This window comes from Tarenaya hassleriana, unplaced genomic scaffold, assembly GCF_000463585.1.
Source record: "Tarenaya hassleriana unplaced genomic scaffold, ASM46358v1 Cleome5, whole genome shotgun sequence".
Lineage (NCBI taxonomy): Eukaryota > Viridiplantae > Streptophyta > Magnoliopsida > Brassicales > Cleomaceae > Tarenaya > Tarenaya hassleriana.
In genome coordinates, this window is record NW_010967707.1 from 3,352,740 (window position 1) to 3,371,046 (window position 18,307).

The 18,307-nt window shown below is 43.0% G+C and overlaps 6 protein-coding genes across 11 annotated transcripts in view; 3 read left to right on the forward strand and 3 right to left on the reverse strand.

Annotated features, from left to right (window-relative positions):
- The first annotated feature begins 815 nt into the window (after window positions 1-815).
- LOC104826645 (formin-like protein 1) lies at window positions 816-4,912 on the forward strand. The gene is made up of 4 exons (XM_010559444.1): window positions 816-3,052; window positions 3,135-3,334; window positions 3,617-3,861; window positions 3,969-4,912. Exons 1-4 carry the CDS (start codon window positions 1,047-1,049, stop codon window positions 4,755-4,757), a joined length of 3,240 nt encoding a protein of 1,079 aa, XP_010557746.1. The 5' UTR covers window positions 816-1,046; the 3' UTR covers window positions 4,758-4,912.
- On the reverse strand, window positions 4,759-8,229 carry LOC104826643. 4 transcript variants are annotated; one of them, XM_010559441.2, is made up of 15 exons: window positions 8,056-8,229; window positions 7,446-7,568; window positions 7,202-7,261; window positions 7,003-7,104; window positions 6,860-6,934; window positions 6,666-6,784; window positions 6,457-6,558; window positions 6,252-6,368; window positions 6,089-6,154; window positions 5,889-5,955; window positions 5,732-5,785; window positions 5,556-5,645; window positions 5,412-5,471; window positions 5,180-5,314; window positions 4,890-5,091 (listed from the first exon to the last, which is right to left on the reverse strand). In XM_010559441.2, exons 1-14 carry the CDS (start codon window positions 8,083-8,085, stop codon window positions 5,216-5,218), a joined length of 1,164 nt encoding a protein of 387 aa, XP_010557743.1. In that variant the 5' UTR covers window positions 8,086-8,229; the 3' UTR covers window positions 4,890-5,091; window positions 5,180-5,215. The 4 variants fall into 4 exon arrangements, with proteins under 4 accessions (XP_010557745.1, XP_010557744.1, XP_010557743.1 ...); XM_010559443.2 differs by having other exon boundaries at window positions 4,759-5,314; window positions 8,061-8,226; XM_010559442.2 differs by lacking the exon at window positions 8,056-8,229 and adding an exon at window positions 7,947-8,033 and having other exon boundaries at window positions 4,759-5,314.
- Window positions 8,230-8,756: 527 nt separating this feature from the next.
- Window positions 8,757-9,968, forward strand: LOC104826647 (protein FAR1-RELATED SEQUENCE 5-like). Of its 2 annotated transcripts, none has more exons than XM_010559446.2 (3): window positions 8,757-8,919; window positions 9,265-9,686; window positions 9,764-9,968. In XM_010559446.2, exons 1-3 carry the CDS (start codon window positions 8,772-8,774, stop codon window positions 9,965-9,967), a joined length of 774 nt encoding a protein of 257 aa, XP_010557748.1. In that variant the 5' UTR covers window positions 8,757-8,771; the 3' UTR covers window position 9,968. The 2 variants fall into 2 exon arrangements, with proteins under 2 accessions (XP_010557748.1, XP_010557750.1); XM_010559448.1 differs by having other exon boundaries at window positions 8,789-8,879.
- Window positions 9,969-10,393: 425 nt separating this feature from the next.
- LOC104826646 (serine carboxypeptidase-like 20) lies at window positions 10,394-13,893 on the reverse strand. The gene is made up of 14 exons (XM_010559445.1): window positions 13,352-13,893; window positions 13,071-13,216; window positions 12,905-12,981; window positions 12,683-12,805; window positions 12,485-12,587; window positions 12,339-12,376; window positions 12,063-12,164; window positions 11,899-11,979; window positions 11,588-11,824; window positions 11,359-11,424; window positions 11,138-11,259; window positions 10,915-11,028; window positions 10,768-10,813; window positions 10,394-10,660 (listed from the first exon to the last, which is right to left on the reverse strand). The coding sequence occupies exons 1-14, from the start codon at window positions 13,501-13,503 to the stop codon at window positions 10,577-10,579; spliced, it is 1,491 nt and encodes a 496-aa protein (XP_010557747.1). The 5' UTR covers window positions 13,504-13,893; the 3' UTR covers window positions 10,394-10,576.
- A 1,305-nt stretch (window positions 13,894-15,198) lies between these two features.
- LOC104826648 lies at window positions 15,199-16,657 on the forward strand. Of its 2 annotated transcripts, none has more exons than XM_010559450.2 (2): window positions 15,199-15,924; window positions 16,124-16,657. In XM_010559450.2, the coding sequence occupies exons 1-2, from the start codon at window positions 15,409-15,411 to the stop codon at window positions 16,163-16,165; spliced, it is 558 nt and encodes a 185-aa protein (XP_010557752.1). In that variant the 5' UTR covers window positions 15,199-15,408; the 3' UTR covers window positions 16,166-16,657. The 2 variants fall into 2 exon arrangements, with proteins under 2 accessions (XP_010557752.1, XP_010557751.1); XM_010559449.2 differs by having other exon boundaries at window positions 15,208-15,924; window positions 16,118-16,657.
- An 828-nt stretch (window positions 16,658-17,485) lies between these two features.
- The window catches only part of LOC104826649 (ylmG homolog protein 1-2, chloroplastic-like), a 1,431-nt gene continuing 609 nt past the window's right edge, over window positions 17,486-18,307 (reverse strand). Inside the window, exon 2 of the mRNA XM_019204150.1 lies at window positions 17,486-18,305. Coding sequence (XP_019059695.1) covers window positions 17,751-18,305 — 555 coding nt within the window. The 3' untranslated portion in view covers window positions 17,486-17,750. The remainder of the gene's footprint in view (window positions 18,306-18,307) is intronic.

Here is an 18,307-nt window from a genome sequence, read left to right on the forward strand (position 1 = left end):
TATACATGAAACTTGGATTTATTTTTAATTTAAAATATCATAACCCCATTTTTGTAATGGCACTAAGCGTATCTAGAACTGTGCCCTTTTTGTATTAAAAATTAAAAGTATATATCAAAATTTTCTCGAGTGTCGGTGGGTGGCTCGTGCACACTATTTCTTGCACGTGACCAATTATGTAGTATTCACTATTTCATGTGGTCGATTTTGTAACATTTTTTAACCTGGTTTTATTTTCTATTTATTTTTACGTGTTTGCCAATATTTATAATACATCATGTCGGTTAATATTCATAAAAAAAAGGGTGGCTATATATATACACATATATAATAGTTTGCCTGCAACAAATTACATTATACTACTTATATTTAGTCCTATTTGAATGTTATTTTTTTTGTTAAAGAATTTGAATGTTAATTTAATAATATATTTTAAAATATTTCGTCATTCTCTATTTTTTTCCTATTTAAGGGTTATGTATAATTTTTTATAATAGTATTTTTCAACTAGAAAATACAAACATATTTTAATTTTGAACAAAACATTAGCAATTCAAAGTTTATTTAAATGACTTGAGTTCGAATATTATCTAAATAAAAAAATAAACAACGATGAGAACCAGGCATTGAATCGTAAGAGACTATCATATGTGGTTGAGATAGACGACGATGAGGAACTATTTCCATGTCATCGGCACGTGGCGTGATATCATTGGCTATAAGCATGGGCCCACTGCATACTAACTGTCTCCTCTCTCTCCTATCTATCCATGGCTTTACGCGCTCAGACATTTTCACCATCACTGTCTCCACAAAAAAAAAAAATAATAATAAGAGAAAGCGAAGATCTACCATCACTCGCAGAATCTTAAGCTGAATCCACCATCCTTCAAAAGTTTTCTCGCCTGTTCTCAGTGCATTTTCTCGGCAAAAATTCCAGGATAGAAAATGCGATCGTGAGTGATAAAAAAGGAAACGATAACGAAGATCAGATATCTGACTGTGAGTGGAAAGTGAATTGAAGAAGAAGAGGACGAACTCACACAATGCTCAGTTCCTTCTTCTTCTTATTGAACTTTTTCTCCTTCTCTGATCCGGTGCTCGCCGGAGGCCGCCGCGTCCTCCACCAGCCCTTTTTCCCCGTCGACTCTCCGCCGCCGTCTCCTGTTCCGAAGATCCCGTTTTCCACTACTACTTTCCCATCAAACCCTGACGGCTCGCCGTTCTTCCCCTCGTACCCTTCGCTCCCTCCGCCTCCATCTCCGGCCCCCTTCGCATCCTTCCCCGCCAACATCACCTCTCTCACCCTTCCTCACGCGCCTAAATCACAGCGTAATTCTCGGAAGCTCGTGATCGTCGTCATCTCCTCCGTGATTTCCGCCGCCACCGTCGCCGGAATTCTCGCGTTGCTCTTCTGGCGAAGGAGAGGGCAGAACCGTAATTTTACCGATGATAGCAAGACGTATACCTCCGACAGCAGCCACCGAGTGTACCCGCCGCCGGCTCCTCCTCCGCCGCGTCGCAATGCTCAGGCTAGGAATAGTAAGCTTCGAGCGGAATCGATGAACACAAGCTCCGAGTTTCCTTACCTGGGAACTTTGGCGAATTCGAGAGCAGTGGAGGATCAATCACCGGGCAGTAATCGGAGCAATGTCGGTTCGATCTCGAGGAAACTGGAATCTCCTGATCTTCAGCCTCTTCCACCGCTCGTGAAACAGAGTTTCCGACTCAATCCGGATGTGGGTTCCATCGGAGAAGAGGAAGAGGAAGAATTCTATTCTCCGAGAGGGTCTGCGAGTGGTCGCGAGACCTTGAGCCGAGTCGGATCCGAGTCCCGGAGCGCGTTCGCGTCGGTTCCTGAACAGAAACCTACATCGAACTCATCGTCAAGCTCGGCTTCACTGGCGAGATCGGTTTTTATCAGTATCTCTCCGCCGAAGAGCCCGCGTCATCGGAGATCGGAATCGAATCCTACGGAGACCACCGCACCGGAGCCGTTGCAGAAATCTCCGGGGAGCTTTGAGTCATCTCCGGCGAAGAACTCGCAGATTTTAGTTGTCCGATTCACGCGGTCACCGTCTCTGTCTCTGGCTTCGGTTTCGCCGGAGCTTGAACCAGTGAAGAAATCCGATGGAAATTTGGCTCAAATCGATAGATCTCCGACAGTTTCATCCGCCGCAACTTCACCAGACAGATCAATCGACAAAAACACAGATGAATCTCCCCGTGGTTTCCACGATTCCGACCGAAATATTCAATCTCCGACGTTGTCCTCTACTTCCACGTCGCCAGAGAGACAACGGAATGAAGCCCAGGAAGCTTACGCGCGATTTCCTTCGCATTCCTCTGCTTCTACATCACCAGATAAAAATTTCCAGAAATCTCCGGAGGCATCCCCGGGTTTTGTGAACAATCTCCGGCAAGGCTTGAAATCTCAGTTACTCTCTTCCGCTTCCACTTTGCCAGAACAAAGTTTCATGAAAAATTCAAAAGCACAGCGTTCTCCTTCACTGTCTTCTCCTTCCTCCGTTTGTTCTTCACCGGAAAGAGATGCTCACAAATCACCAGTTGGGTCTCCGGCATTTTCCGGTCGGAACTCACAGTCTCCGTCGTCGTCGTCATCACCGCCATCTTCTCCGGAGCGAGGTTTCAGCCATAGCCAAGATGCATCTCCGAGGATCTCGAACACTTCAGCAAAAATTCTAGAATCTCCGGCGCCAAAACCACCGGCTTTTGAAGCTCCACAGGCGCCGTCACCCCCACCGCCACCGCCACCACCTCCTCCGCCGTTTCCATCATGGGCTCGCCGGAATCTGGCAACCCATCCGGAGCAGCCGATCTCCCGTCAACCACCGCCTCTTAATCCGCCATCACGGATCCAAAACCAAAACGTATCAATGACTTCTCCGAATAAGCTGCCAGAGAATTTCTCTGCAAGTGAATCCGTCGAGGAATCTCCTAAACCGAAGCTGAAGGCTTTGCATTGGGATAAAGTTAGAGCAAGTTCCGACCGTGAGATGGTCTGGGATCATCTTCGATCAAGCTCTTTCAAGTGAGCCCTTGAAACTTGTTGATGTTTGCCACTTTGCTTTCTTTCTTCAGACAGTTGTCGAAACACATTTGAATGCTTGCAGATTAAACGAGGAGATGATCGAAACATTGTTTATGGCAAAGACACCAGACCCGAAAACAAATCAGATAACTCCAAGATCTGTTCTTCCTCCCCTGAACCAAGAGAACAGAGTTCTGGACCCTAAGAAGGCTCAGAACATTGCAATCCTTCTTCGGGCACTTAACGTCACAATAGAAGAAGTTTGTGAAACTCTTCTTGAAGGTAAACAATGCTGTTAACTCCGTAGGTTGTCTTTCCAGAATATGAATTTCTGCAGCTCTCTTGTTCAGCACCATTCCTTTCATGTCTGCAGTAACCATTTAGTGCGGCAGTTTGAGGTTTTATAGTTACTGATGATGAACTGTCCCAAAGCTTCTTCCTTTAGTTTAAAATTGCCAAAAGTTTTGTTGGGTCATTTGGCTATTATCTCATCCGATTTTGATGGTCTACACTTTCCGGTTGGATCCCTCGAGTTATGTATCTGTCCATCTTGATAATCTGCAGGCAATGCTGACACTCTCGGGGCCGAGCTTCTTGAGAGTTTGCTGAAAATGGAACCGACAAAAGAGGAAGAACGCAAATTGAAGGAGTATAAGGACAAATCGCCCATCAAACTTGGCCTTGCTGAGAAATTTCTCAAGGCAGTACTTGAAGTGCCTTTCGCTTTCAAGAGGGTTGAAGCAATGCTTTACATAGCTAACTTTGATTCCGAGATTGAATACCTGAAAACATCTTTCGAGACTCTCAAGGTATCCCGAGTCCTTCTCCCTCCTCCTGTCTGTCTTTGAAGTTCTGAACAGGATTTTGATAGTTAGTATCGGGTCATGCCTTACTGAACATTTGATTTTTCCGATAGGCTGCTTGTGAGGAGCTGAGAAACAGCAGGATGTTTTTGAAGCTTCTAGAAGCAGTCCTCAAGACTGGAAACAGAATGAACATCGGGACAAACCGGGGTGATGCCCATGCATTCAAGCTCGACACTCTCCTCAAGCTAGTGGACATCAAAGGCGCAGACAGGAAAACAACTCTCTTGCATTTCGTGGTTCAGGAGATAATCCGGACAGAAGGAACTCGAATATCGGGTACTAGCCAGACCGATGACAGTAAATGCAGGAAGCTAGGCCTGAATGTTGTGTCTGGTCTCGGATCAGAGCTCAACAACGTCAAGAAAGCCGCTTCAATGGACTCGGAAGTACTAAGCAGTGAACTCTCCAAGCTCTGTAATGGCATCTCCAAGATCAACAAGGCTATCCAGACAGTGAACTCACACCAAAGCGACCGGAGATTCTCGGAATCTATGAAAAGATTCCTGAAAAGGGCAGAGGAGGAGATCATAAGGGTACAAGCCCAAGAAAGGGTAGCACTCTCTTTAGTAAAAGAGATAACAGAGTACTTCCATGGGAATTCGGCGAAAGAAGAAGCTCACCCGTTTAGGATATTCATGGTGGTAAGAGACTTCTTGGGGATTCTGGACAGAGTATGCAGAGAGATTGGGATGATAAATGAAAGAATCACCATTAGTTCTGGTAATAAGTTTCCAGTTCCAGCTAATCCCATGTTGCCACTGCCACTTCCTGGGCTCCATGGACGAGGGCAATGTAGTTCATCGTCTTCCTCGGACCAAGAGCAGACCTCATCTCCTTAGCTTTTTTTTTTTTTAAACTTAAGGAGGACTGAGTTGGATCAGCTGTTTTGTTTTGGTTCTGTGTTCTGTCTGTGCACAAGGGTTTTGTACAAAGTTTCCAGTGATGGCTATATATATACATAGAGAGAGAGAGAGAAAAGGATGTCAAAACTTTACTGCAACTGCGTTGGATCTTTGTAAAATCATGTAGAAGTACACCAGAATTTGTTTATTTGCCTAAAATAAAAAATACAAAACTTTTTTTTCCAAATCTGGGAGGATTCTTCTGCCATCTCCCCATTCTGATAAAATATATCGGCTTTCATACTCTCTGGTTCTCTTCCGGGTGTTCTTGCTGGACTTGTATGCAATGTACGTATATTGTTTACGTGAAAGAGAAAGGTATCAGAGATATATACGAATACGTAGAAATAAATACTTACGTATTCGTACATATCTCCAAGTAAAAATGTCAACTTCTACGGCTGGAAGGGGTCTCTCCAACATTCATCGTTCTTGACAGCGTTTCTCCATCTGCTCTTAAATCTCTCCAGTTCCGCATACGACTGCTTCCTAACCTATATTCAGTTTTTTTTGTGTGAATAACTTTAACCGAAATAAAAAATGAATGGGTTTTTCCTCTTCCTCTGAGACCAAACTGGTAAAGAACCTTACCTCGGATCTACCCGAACTATGCTGACTATGTTCGGTTTGGCCAGAAGTCTCCGCATCCGTCTGCATTTTACAGTCACACAGTCACTTCTATCGAACTTGAGACCGACGACAAAATGTTGATTGTCGAGAGACCCGGTTTCTAACCTTGTTTTCAGCCGAGCCCCCTAATGTCGGAAGACCCATATGCAGCAAGTACTCGGAATCGACAATGCCGATGTTTCTGGTCCGATCGCCCTGTAAAAAGCAATACCTTTCGAGTTATGAAAACAAACAAAAAAATGACCGAGCGGCATTGACGGGTTGGCGAGGCGAGAAATCACCTGTGCGCAATACCCGAGCTGGAAATCTATGCCCCATCCATGGTTCAAGTCGTTCTGCAATGATGTAACGTATATAAAAACACTTGATATGTATCCAGATGCCGAGAAAAATTTTATTATGTACGGCATAATACGTCAAGAACGGCACGAACGATACCTGAATCATATGCCACGTGCATCGCCAGGCGGCTTTGGAAAATACAGGAGCCATCATCTCGATAAATCTGCACGGTATCTTTCCTTTCGATTATACTTCAATCGCAAGAACATGAATGCAAACACAAGAAGAGAGAAATGAACTGCTTAAGCTTTTCTTGAAGGACGAAAGAGGAATCGGTCGTTTTTTATTTCAATCACCCTGTGCAAGGCGGCCCGGCGCTGTTCTCGTTGCATTTGGCCCGACCAATCACTTTGTATGTCCTCCTGATAAACACGAGATGCTTTTGTCATCATACCGGAAGTATGCATTTTTTAATCATCAATTCGGGTAACGAAATGATCTTTTTTAATTTCTTTATACCTATGAACTCTTGATTTGCTGTCTCGTGCGGTGATTTGATGGTGCAACTCCGAGGACCGAGGATCAAGAGCAGGTTGCGATATTTCAAGCCCTTCTTCCTTCACGATGGAAAGATATCTGCAATTTCATCGATTATATATCGTAACATCAGCTTCAGATCTTCACTGAATGACATAATACGAGGAGCTTCGAAGGAACTTAAAACCTTCTAGCATCAAAATGCTCAACACCGAGATCTTCGTCCCATAGAAATACGTAAGAATACGCTGACACGATATCCGGGTGCAGAAATCGCTTTGCAAACCACCTTCATCACAGGACCGAGTTCCGGAAAAAACAGAAAGGAATCAACAATTTTAGCAACTGAAAAAAGAATCATACATGTTTCCTGGTTTAGTGACTGAAGAACAGTACCACTTAGTCTGGTTTATGGCAGAAACATGGATAGCGGTTTCGCTCCAATCAAACTCCTTCCACTCATCAACGATACCGTCGTAGTGAAACATCATCACGACGAACTCATTCGACGGAAACTGCCGCGCCAAAGATTATTACATCAGAATTTGTTGTGCTTATGGATATTACGGACAAGTTCCAGACCTATTTACCTTCTTGACGATTTTGTTGACATTTTCCTTTTGTTTTATACCGGTTGCCATGGCCAATAAGTTCAGCTTCGGCTTCTGAAGAAAATAATAATAACGGTATAAGTAAACGGAAAACGTAGAAATTACCGTGCGAGATGTAATACCTTGTTGCGGACAATGCCCCATAACGGCCGCATTTCCAAGTCTGATGTATTTGCGACGATGCCTCTAGGTAAAGTCTCGCTTCCAAGAGGCCGGAATTGCGTCTAGTTATCCACGGGGTGAAACGAAAGATGTCGGTAAAGTAATACCGAGCAGAAGGCATATATGTACATGAGAAGCTACGGTTTTTACAGAACACACCTTGCATATCCTCAATCTCGCAAGACGAAGAGCAAATGCAGAGTTCCATCCAGATAAGCCCTGTACATTAGACCCGACAAATTACATGAACCATGTTACCATAATGGCATCTAGAATGTCTTAGAGAGTCGAAAAGGGAAGGGAGAACAAGAAGCTTCTGTAATAACATGGAGATTCAAGAAGCTATACGCTGATTTATAGCATATGCAGCGATGGAGCTTAGGCTTGGAAAAAAGGGTTTTACCTCCTTGTAATCTGTGGTGATAAATGCACTCCCTATGAAGAAAACTATGGCCAGCAAGATCACGAGAGGTAATAACCTGCGAAGAGATGAGCTATTTCTTCTCTGATTCATGCTTTGGGATCCCTGGAAGCAAGAAGAGCGGATTAAGAATCCATTAAGAGACAAATTCAAATCCCAAACTTACATCTTGAGAACTCGATGGAATGCGTATAAAAAGGCGAAGCTTTTCAACGAACATGGGTGGCAATGGGTATATATATACAGCGATACATACATAATGGACATACAGATGCACAGACAGAAAGCAGAGGTGGAGGTGCGCCACTAAAGACTGATAAAAATGGAAACTTTTAATAGTCTCTAAACCGGAGATTCTGTGATTATGCGAGTTTTGGATCATAAGTTCATTCAAATTGTTCCTACCGAAGATCAGATTCTTAAAACCCAGAAAAACCCAGGGAGCAAAATGGACAGCAATCGACAAGAATAACGTAAACCCACCAAGACTTTCCGGACACAGAGAATCCAGGAAAAAAAATCAGACAGACGGTGAAGAACAGAAACAGCCGCTGGAACAAAAGAAAAAGAGGGAGAAGAAGCAAAATCTTACATAACTCCAAATCTTGGTTTTCTTGTTCATCTTCCACGACAGTGGCGGTGACTACCGGTGAAGCTAGCTTTGTGAATTTAATACCAAAAAAGAAAGGGATTCATAGTGATGATTCCATATTTAAAGAAATAAAAATAATAATTTATTTTCTTTTACGGAGTTTTTCTTTTTCTCTTCCCTCCATCGTTGAAGTTGCTTCTGAACAGAAAAAGGGACAGAGTATATGGCACCGCAAGGGGTCAACAAGTCAAAAAGTTTTCGATTTTTTTTTTTCAGATTTGGTGTTAAGGTTGCTAACACATGTTCAGATTTTATTCGGTTTTATTAAAAAAAAAAATTACAAAACGTGATGCTTGCGTGCGTGAAGGCACGAAAGGAGCCACCTTTGGGACAATGACACGAGATGTTCACCCGAGGCCTCGCCGAAAATCTTGCTCTCGTCATTACACTCACCGATATATTTCGTATTTATATATATATATATATATATATGATTCGCATACACGTGGCTATACGATGTATGCAGAAGTTCTATGTTAGCCAGCATACACGCATACTTCAAAAAGTTTTCGGACTTTGTGTATTTTTCAAGTTTTGATCTTTTTATGAAGAGTTTACGATTTGTTGGAATATATTGAATTTATTAATATGGAACAAATGATATAATAAGATGTTTTCTGGTTCAAGTAAAGAGAATGTGATTCTAGAAAAAAAAAATGAAAATATTTAAATGTATTGGATTCAAGTACTTCCACCGTGTGGTGTGCGCCTGTTATTACCAGTTTGACCCTTTCTTCTTCCCTGCATCCTCTGCACGACCACGAGTACACTTCGATTCTTCATCTCCCCAACTCTTTTTTAATCGTATGTTCTTGTTTTTTTAGGTGCAGGAGCTAGCCCTGTTTCTGCAATCCTGATTAGGTTTTCTCTCATCTCATTCGGTTGCGATTATAGAAATCTTGAGCTTTGTTTCTTGTTGTTGTCATTAGATTCATGCCCTTTTCGGTTCTTGCTCTTTTCTGGGTATATCTTTTTCTGGTTCTGTTCTTCGGTTGGTGTTTTGTCTGTGTGTGTATCCCGATAACAATCTCTGTTCAGTCATATAAGACTCTCTTCTCGATCTGGAAAAAGGGAAAAAAATACCCACAAAATTTTGGGTGAAGGGTGTATTGAATTCGTGATTTAGCACGCGATTGTGTTCCGTTGCAGTGGATTTGGGCAACAGGGACGATCCCGGGGACCGAAAGCTTCATGGATCGGAGAGGGGAGGAGGAGAGATACTGGAACCCTATGTGGGGATGGAATTCGAATCCGAAGACGATGCGAAGAACTTCTACGTAGAGTACGCGAGAAGATTAGGGTTCGTGGTGCGTCTGATGCAGAGGCGAAGATCAGGAATCGACGGAAGGACACTTGCTCGGAGACTGGGTTGTAACAAGCAAGGGTTTTCACCCAACAGCCATGGAAGCACAGACTTTGGAGCAGAGAAGAGGCCGAGACACAGTGGACGAGAAGGTTGCAAAGCTACGATTCTGGTGAAAACGGAGATATCTGGGAAATGGGTCGTCACTAGATTCGTCAAAGGACACAACCATCCTCTCATCCTCACTGCCTCGCCATATAATTCGCTGGTTCGTTTTGCCTTTTCTGTACAAGTTCTTGGTTCTTGAATCCCTGTGTTGGTTTACACTGATTCTGAAATTCGCAGGCCGACAAAGACAGGCAGATCGAGGAGCTGACGAGGGAGCTCGAGCAGCAGAATCTGTTGTGCTCGGCTTATCGGGAAAGGTTGCTTAGGTTTATGAACAATGTTGAGCAACAGACAGAAGAACTGTCTTTCAAAATCAGAGATATTGTCGAGAATGTTAAGAAACTTGAATCTGAAATGCATCTGAATCTGTCTTTCGAGTAAAGCCTCATCTTCTACGTGTTTTTCTACACAAACAAGGAGACTAGGCCTTTGTCTGTATCTTCTCATGGTGTTCTGATGGACGACCCGACGGCGTAGATCCGGTGCGCGCGGCGGCGGAGGAACCACCGTTCTGTAACCAGACGACGATGAACTCCGACGAATCGATGGTGTCTTGGAAGTCGGACTTCTTCACCTGCTTAACACGTCTTCGCTGATTTAGGGTTTTAATCACGGCGGCGGAGAGGGACGAGAGAGACCGCCTCTACATTTTACGGCGGCGGAAGAACGACGAGGTCGATTCCGGTGACAGGCCTTTATTACGTCTACAAATAAACTGAGGCGCAGTTGATGCGTTTAGATCAAGAACGGCAAGCATTCTTTTAGTGTAAATATGAAACGGCATGTAGTCTGTCAAAGCAAGTAATGTAAAATGAAACATAACCATCTTTCAGAGAAGAATCATAACATAGGTGATAATGTAATGCTCAAAGCTTAAACCAAATATTTTCTTATCCAATCTACTGATACTACACAGAAAAAACATATGATGAACCCTTTATTCAATTTCTGTACTCGTTAATGAGCACGGGACGTGAATCTTGACGGGTTTTATATCTTTTCTCCCGCAAGAAATCGGCTATAGAACTCCAAGGACTCTTGGGGCTTGTACTCGGGAACTGTATGCCCTGCCCCCTGCACAAACATCGCGTTTTCGGATTAGAAAAAAAGTATCCGAAAGCATGTTGCAGCTTTTTTCATCTTAGAATTCGATAAAGACGCAATTTTTTATTAGTATTTGCCTTGATGGTTAGAAACGTGAGATTGTTCTCGTATCCTTGTGTATATCTGCAATCAGTGTCGAAAAATTGCAGAGGGATGAGAACTTGAAACATGCGAAATGCAGTTTCATTTTTGATAGAGAAGGAGTTGAGTTGCGAAACCGTTACCCGGCAACTTGGTCGTTTGACATCCATGGCCTCCATTCATCTATGACCTTGTACCCGAGAGATCTTGTCCATGCTTCAGTACCAGTAAATGGTATGCACATATCATGATCTCCACTGCAGAACAAAAATAGACTTAAGTGATGATGATGATGATGATGATGATGATGATGATGATGATGATGATGATGGTGACGATGATGATGATAATTTTCGATTCTTGAACCTGTATATGAGTGCTCGGTATCCGCTGAGAGTGAGGTTTATATGGAGATTGATCAAGTTCGCATTGTCGTGTATATAATCAAGCCTTCCTGTGCACAGTGTCCAGCTTCCGATCTCACTAACCTGACAGTTTTCTTGCACGAATCTTACAACGTTAACTTCTCGTCAGAGAGTTATGTTTCAAGAATTTAGAAAGGAAGAACTTTGATCAAAGTGGCTGACCTCTTTGGCATGAAGTGCTCTCCTGATTGCCGGATCGTTCAGCCAGGCTGTTGCCACTCTATCGTCCTGCAGATAACGTCGATCTTTTTTAGTAAAGTGACGTGTTTGCGCACGTCCGCCATGAGACTGAGCACGAGTTCTTCACCGGCGAGAAACCGACCTTCGGATCCGAGTTCGGGTTTTATCCCGTAATTACCCACAAAAATCTGAGGGCAAATTGTTTACTTACAGTGCAAACAACACTCGTTCTTTCGAGAAGTTGAGGCCAGTTCGGGACCTTGCCTGGACGTACATGAGCGCGAAGAGGCCAAGCACGCCCGAACATCCGCTTTCTCACGGGCAAGGCTCGTTCCGTTATGCCTAGTTGAAGGAAACTAGAAGGCAGTTTCATGTCAGACGCTGAAAGAGACGAGTTTCCATGGTAGCACGGCTCGAGAATGTTGTACATGTTCAACCTTCCAACATCCTGTGTGAACAAAATCGTTCAGACAACCGTTAAGACATGATTTGCAGACCTGAACCTTTCAGAACTTCATGTACCTCGTCGACTTTCGCTAGTTTCTCCGAGCATTCGGGTCCGTTCGGGTTATAGAAACTTTCGTTGCACGCTTTGGTAACCTCCTGAAAATTACCCGTTCCGGGTTGGATCAACCAACGACAAGGAAATATGGTCGGAAAATGAGGATTTACAACGAGTGGAAAACCTGGAACAGTGCATCCGAGATCAGTCCCATTCCATGTGCGAACGGGACTAAAGCATTATCGTCGTAAACCGAATCCGAAACTCCGTTACCTATCAAATATCCCTGAAACAATTGTATACATTTCCATTTTCAGATTCTAAACCAATTTTTAAAGAACATTCAAAACAAGAACTTTCCACACAGAAGCTCTAAAACCGGCTTTGAACTGAAAAACAAACAAACCAGAAGGTACAGAATCGGTCTGAAAATGAGCTGATATCGTTTTCGGTTCCTAACCTTGAAGTTAATAAACGGCTTTACGCCATCTTTTTGTCCTGCATTAGGACGATACAGTGCTTAGAAGATTCAAAAATCGTGTTTTTTGTTTACTTCAAACTCACGAAAGAGGCTAAAAGATGAAGGCAGAAGATAACAGTCAGTACCATTGACGATTTCGGAAGCAAGTGTCGGCACGTATACTCCGGCAAATGATTCTCCGGCGAGATAGAACGGATTCATTTGAAACTTCGGGAAATTTTCGAACCACTGGTGAAACACAGAAACAGGCGAAAGGATAGTCTGAAACGCACGACGAAAAGAGTGTCCGGAAAGGCGAAAAACTACACATTCTTGTAACTCACTTTGAGAAGAAAAGTGTGAGAATCTATCGCAGTCTGAGTGTCGTTGGTTCGGTAATCAGACTCGTTCTTCGAGTAAGAAAACCCGACACCGACAGGGGAATCAAGGTAAATGATGTTGGAAACCTGAAAAGAATCGGGAATGAAGCATTTGACAACGGCGAAAGAAAATCGATACGATAATGTTTCAATCACAAGACAAAACTTATGTTGTGTTCTTGCAACCTTGGACCAGCTGTAATGATTGAGCCGTAAGTGCGGTAAACCACCCTCGGGTTTCACTTGTTTGAAATCAAAAGGACCTGCAATAAAATGTGTAATCATATCTTGAAACCTAACCCTAATATCTTACTTCAGAGACAAGAAATCGTGTAAATGGTGATGTTTTTACCGTGTTCATAGACAAATCCATCCATACTCGAGCAACCTGGACCGCCATTGAGCCACAGAACAACAGGGTCCTTGTAGGGGTTCTTCTCCGATTCCACAAAGTAATACCACATATTCTTGCCACGATCATTATCTATTGTCACGTACCTAAGATCAGAAAAGGTTATGACTTTTCAGAACCCATCAAAACATAGGATCAAGGCTTGAAACGGGGAAGAAACCCGGAAACGAAACGTGAAAAAGAGACGGGTTTTTCCGAGCAAATCGATGGATTTTGATTACCCGGCGTAGTGTTTAGAAGGAAACTTGGCATTGAAGCCAGGAAGTTGGGTGACGAGATCAGATTCTGGAGCTGACTGTGCCATTACAGCAGCCAAAGACAACGTCAAAGCAACAGCAACAACTTCAACTAACCAACCCATTCTCAAGAACATCAACTCGAAAAAACCAAATTCTACAAGAAACAGAACAGGAAAAAAGAAGAAGAAGATAATATCTTTTGAGAAATGAGGTGTTGCAGATCTTTTTGTTTATATAGAACCCATGAGTGGGAAAATTAACAAGAAGAAGGGAATTTGCAAGAAAGTCTTGAAATTAACAAAAAAATCATTATAATTTGCATATTTTTGCCATAAATTATTGCAGATTTTGAGTCCAAAAAAAAAGATCAAAATGTGGAAACTTTGAACAAGAAGGGATTTTGGATCAATGCAAAAGCAACTTTCTGAGAAATTTTTATCAAAAAAAAAAAACTTTCTGAGAGATTTATTTCGCTTCGAAGGCACGAAGGAACACGAGAGTATATGCGTGTACGTATATATATACATGTATTAACAAACTACATTGCTGTATACATGCATGGGTCGTACATATATGTGTATGCACATACGTGTATCTGTGGTGTATGTATGTGAGTTTGTGTCTGCATTCTGTATTCAGATGTCAGGGAATGACGAGCAGATTGAAAAGGTGCAAGGGAAGCGGCAGTTGAGGAGGTTGTAAAGTAACAGGGCAGTTACTAAAAGGAGCAGTTGAAACCAATGATATTTTGACACGTGCAGGCCATAAAGAGGTCTCTTGTTCTCCTCTGCATTTTTATTTTGCATTATTATGCCTATTTGAGGTAAACTACTCAGTCTACGTGAATGATTAGTATTAATTTCTAACCTAATGGGTTTGACCTTGAATAATTACATGATTAATGTGGCATTAATCCCAATGTCTCCACCAATCCATTAGAAGAATTTCCATTCTCAGACAAATTAGCGTCAAATCGTATAATATGATTGAATCTAAATAATGTTGTATTGGAAACAATGGAAAGAGAGACGCCATTAAATAATTGAATGAATTGGTTGATGTCTAAATGCCAAGACAACAATCATTCCAACAACCTTCACATGTCTTGTCCCTCTTTCAAGTTTCAATGCTTCCCATTTTGGATTTCCATTCCATCATTCTTTTCATATTTGTAGTTTTTTGAACCATACCAATTTAGATTTGATTTCGGTTTGGATTTTTTTTATTACTAAAAAAAATATTAATTTTTAAAAAGTTTTAGTAATTCGGTTTTTTGAAAAAAAATCATATAAAATCAAGTTTATTAATCTTATTTTTTTTTAAAAAAAGTCACCCCATTAAAAATTTTGACGTCCACCATTGAATCCACCATTATCACAATCACTTTTTTTCCATTAATTATGGCAACGAAATTCATAAGAAATAATTCAAGTTTAATTATGGATGAGATAAAAAAAACATTCTTGACAAAGTTTATATTATTCATTACAAGAATAAAACTTATGTCCATATTAGAATAATTAACCATATGGTAAAATATTTCGAACTTACGTCCAGACGGAGAGAGCGATGGTCTACGGAAGAGAACACGGAGGAAATACCCCGAATGTTCCTTCCTTTTCCCCTTCTTCATCACCTTCTCACGCGCCAACAAAAAGCGCGTGAAATTCCCGCCGCTCTGCTTTAACAGTCAACACCCGAGGGACACTTGGCTATCTACGAATAGCCAGATATTGTAGATTGCGTGGACGTAACTGTAGAGGATGGTGGCCAAATGCCTTGCTCAAATGCGGGTCCCGCGCTCTCCACCAATAATTGATCATTCTCCTAATCCCCTCTGTCTTCAAGCTGGCACCGTTGTCTTCCTCCACTCTCGCGTGGAGAATTCCCGCCAGCCATAGCTATATCGTCGTCGTCTCCGTATGAATTGAGTCAACATAAGCGATTTCAAGGTCTCTCCGATTCTTCTTCCTTCATGTTCTGACCCCTGGATAGAGATAAAACCCGCTGAGGTGCGAGGAAGATAATCGCCGGAAGAAATGGTTCGTCTGACTGGAAACGCTGTCCTCCGGTCGATTTCCTCCATTTTTCTGATTTTGGCGTTGGTTTCTGCTTTTCTGGCGAGTGCCCAGAAGCAGAAAACGGTTTATGAGGTTTTGAAGGCACATGGGTTGCCGATGGGTCTGCTCCCGAAGGGCGTGAAGAAGTTTTACATGGACGAGACCGGTAGGTTCGAGGCTCATCTGGATCAAGCCTGCAATGCCAAGTTCGAGAGCGAGTTGCACTACGAGAGGAACGTATCGGGGACACTGAGCGATGGTCAGATCGGTGAGTTGTCGGGGATCTCCGCTCTGGAGTTGTACCTGTGGTTTCCGGTGAAGAAGATCCGCGTTGACGTACCGAGCTCCGGCCTTATTTACTTCGACGTTGGTGTCGTACTTAAGCAGTTCTCTCTGTCGTTGTTCGAAACTCCCCGGGAATGTGTCGCCGGTAGGGAAGCCCGGCCGGAGAATGAGATCGGAGACGGCGACGTCTTCAATGGTGCGGATTCTGAGGTCAGGTGCCCTCTTTAGTTTGTATGATCGACAATGAATTGATGATTGAATTCATCGATGTTTTGATTGTTTATGTTTCACATATTGGCCATTGAGATAACTCAACATGCCCCATTGTCTTTTTGAATCTCCAAGTAGATTGAACAAGTTTGGTTGCACTGAATGACAAGCTATTTGGTTGCTGTATGATCAGAATCAGCCTTCGAAGCTAAGGTTTCAGCCCGGTCGGGAAAGTTTGTGACGAGTTTCGTGTAGATTGCCACTGGAGGAGTTCTTTTACCAAGTTGCAAGATTGTTCGATAAGCGCTTAATGGATTTCTTCCTCGTGCTTCCCCTGTAACTGGTGCCCAGAAGAATCGGCTTCAATGGTTCCACTGCATTGTCCAAGTGTGATTTTGCATTTTTGCTCTTTCATGGTTTCTGTTTCTGTAGAGTTTCAGAGTCAGGTAACTATGCCAGCCACCGTAAACTAGATCAAGAAAGGAATTTTGCCGAGGCGTCGATGATTTTGTGTTGGTCATTGTTGATCCAAAAGGAAAAGGGGAGATGGGGTAAATCTTTGGATACCTTCATTGATGCAAAATTTATAGACTTGTCGAAGAAATGCTGCAACTACACTCGTTTTCTGTAAGCATAGACAATAGTTTTGGTGATATTATACGTTGTCTTTATGAACAGAGAGGCCACTACTGGTCATGAAATAATAAACGTTTGCTTTTCTTTTGATTTACCAGATCAGTGTGTATTTATTCTTCATGCTGAACTCTGGTTATAAGCCTAGAAGGGACCAGCTCTTTGTGTTTTTCTTAGTAACGGCTCGAGATCTTGTTTTGGTTCGTTTGTTCTAATGTCGGATGAATCACAACTCCGTACAATTAAGAACCGGAAGCACTGGAGTATCGGTCTGCACATGATCAGTTGTGTGATCCGTATTTACGCGACTCCTAAGGCACATCATCCCCATCCGGCCGAGACCTTCTCGACCCCAAACTTCTCGAATTCTCTCCACTCCCCTGAAGGGTCTTATCAAATACCCTTTCCCGAGTTTTCATCATCTTGTTCTCAAGATGAACGTCGATAGATGTCATGGCGATAGCGCAATCGTTTCGCCTGTTTCTCACATATCTCAGACATTCATTCAAGACTTTCCCGCACGAGACCAGGGTCTAGGGATGCCGGCCACGTAGTGACTCGAGGGCGACCTCAAGCACTTGTTGGCTACTTCTCTCCGCCGAACGTGGCAAAGAAGTTCCTCTGTTCTGTACTGACATATCGATTATCTTAGTCAATCCCGTCTCATTGAACAGCTTTACGACCTTTACCTATCTCGGGTTTTACACCCCGAAAAAAAAAACGCCTTGTCCAAAAAATTCCGGCTCCACTTGTAGAGATTAGGCTCGTATCTCATCAAATAGTTTTTGGAACAACACCATGGTTCCTGTCTGTTCTAAGTCCACCAGGATTCGGACCCGTGTTCACTCGAGTATGAGACGCATGACTGACCAGAACAATATTTCCACGGAAACAACAATGTCTTCGCCATCATTTCGTAGGCATATAAGATTTTCTCTGTGCCATCTTATTCAATTCTATAAATCAGAAATTACAAATCCATGCATTGCCATAAACAAGATAGATCACAATACCATACATACTACATCTATCATCCCATCTGCAAAAAGCAATCTTTCTTTAAGACGGAAATTTCCCAGTTTCAGTACACAATTACTCTCAAACTTCTATAGATCAGATACGAATTGTATAGCAAAAGATCAAAACCTGGTAAGATCGATAAGCTTACATTGCTCAAACCCAGAAGCAGCCCTTCAATATCCCCTGCTGTTGTTCAGAATCGAACCCAGAGTTCCTAAAACCGCGAAAGCCAGCAACGGGCTCACGTCCAGAGTGTCGAAAACAGGAGGGACTATATTCCTGAAGAGATTCAGGTAAGGATCACAAAGGTCTCTAATGGCGGACAAAGGCTGGCGATCCCATGGAATGTTCGGGAACCAACTGAGCAAAACCCTAACCATCAAAACCCCACTGTATATATCGAGCCACTTCGACAGCCCGGCGGCGACCACCGTGAGCGGCGTGTTCAGGTAACCGGTCGGCCGGTCCCGGAGAGAGGCGAAGAATGCCGGACCCGCAGTTCGGAGAGAAGCCTGGAGAGATCCCTGAATCAGGGGACTGAGATTCACGGCTGCGAGTGAGAGTTTCTGGGCTAGGGATTTGGCGACGATGGAGGCTAAGAGAGCGAGTGTGGTGATCGACCGAGTGGAATCGGTGAGTGGGAAACAAGTTCGGGGCTGTGGGCACCGTGAGGACGCCGTCGGCAACGGGGAAGCAACGGCGGACGCGAAGATTCTAGGGTTTTTTAGGG

What these genes read in the sequence shown, in the direction of transcription:
- LOC104826645 (XM_010559444.1), top strand. Translation starts at nt 1,047, where the DNA reads ATGCTCAGTTCCTTCTTCTTCTTATTGAACTTTTTCTCCTTCTCTGAT. An exon ending in TTGTGAAACTCTTCTTGAAG is followed by an intron (nt 3,335 to 3,616) that starts GTAAACAATGCT and finishes GATAATCTGCAG; the next exon opens with GCAATGCTGACACTCTCGGG. An exon ending in CATCTTTCGAGACTCTCAAG is followed by an intron (nt 3,862 to 3,968) that starts GTATCCCGAGTC and finishes TTTTTCCGATAG; the next exon opens with GCTGCTTGTGAGGAGCTGAG.
- LOC104826643 (XM_010559441.2), bottom strand. Translation starts at nt 8,085, where the DNA reads ATGAACAAGAAAACCAAGATTTGGAGTTAT. An exon ending in GCACGTGGCATATGATTCAG is followed by an intron (nt 5,786 to 5,888) that starts GTATCGTTCGTG and finishes ACATCATTGCAG; the next exon opens with AACGACTTGAACCATGGATG. An exon ending in ATAGTTCGGGTAGATCCGAG is followed by an intron (nt 5,315 to 5,411) that starts GTAAGGTTCTTT and finishes AACTGAATATAG; the next exon opens with GTTAGGAAGCAGTCGTATGC.
- LOC104826647 (XM_010559446.2), top strand. Translation starts at nt 8,772, where the DNA reads ATGAAAATATTTAAATGTATTGGATTCAAGTACTTCCACCGTGTGGTG. An exon ending in TCCCCAACTCTTTTTTAATC is followed by an intron (nt 8,920 to 9,264) that starts GTATGTTCTTGT and finishes GTTCCGTTGCAG; the next exon opens with TGGATTTGGGCAACAGGGAC. An exon ending in CCTCGCCATATAATTCGCTG is followed by an intron (nt 9,687 to 9,763) that starts GTTCGTTTTGCC and finishes TGAAATTCGCAG; the next exon opens with GCCGACAAAGACAGGCAGAT.
- LOC104826646 (XM_010559445.1), bottom strand. Translation starts at nt 13,503, where the DNA reads ATGTTCTTGAGAATGGGTTGGTTAGTTGAAGTTGTTGCTGTTGCTTTG. An exon ending in TGCTTCCGAAATCGTCAATG is followed by an intron (nt 12,377 to 12,484) that starts GTACTGACTGTT and finishes GTCCTAATGCAG; the next exon opens with GACAAAAAGATGGCGTAAAG. An exon ending in AGCCGTTTATTAACTTCAAG is followed by an intron (nt 12,165 to 12,338) that starts GTTAGGAACCGA and finishes CAATTGTTTCAG; the next exon opens with GGATATTTGATAGGTAACGG.
- LOC104826648 (XM_010559449.2), top strand. Translation starts at nt 15,409, where the DNA reads ATGGTTCGTCTGACTGGAAACGCTGTCCTCCGGTCGATTTCCTCCATT. An exon ending in TCAATGGTGCGGATTCTGAG is followed by an intron (nt 15,925 to 16,117) that starts GTCAGGTGCCCT and finishes CTGTATGATCAG; the next exon opens with AATCAGCCTTCGAAGCTAAG.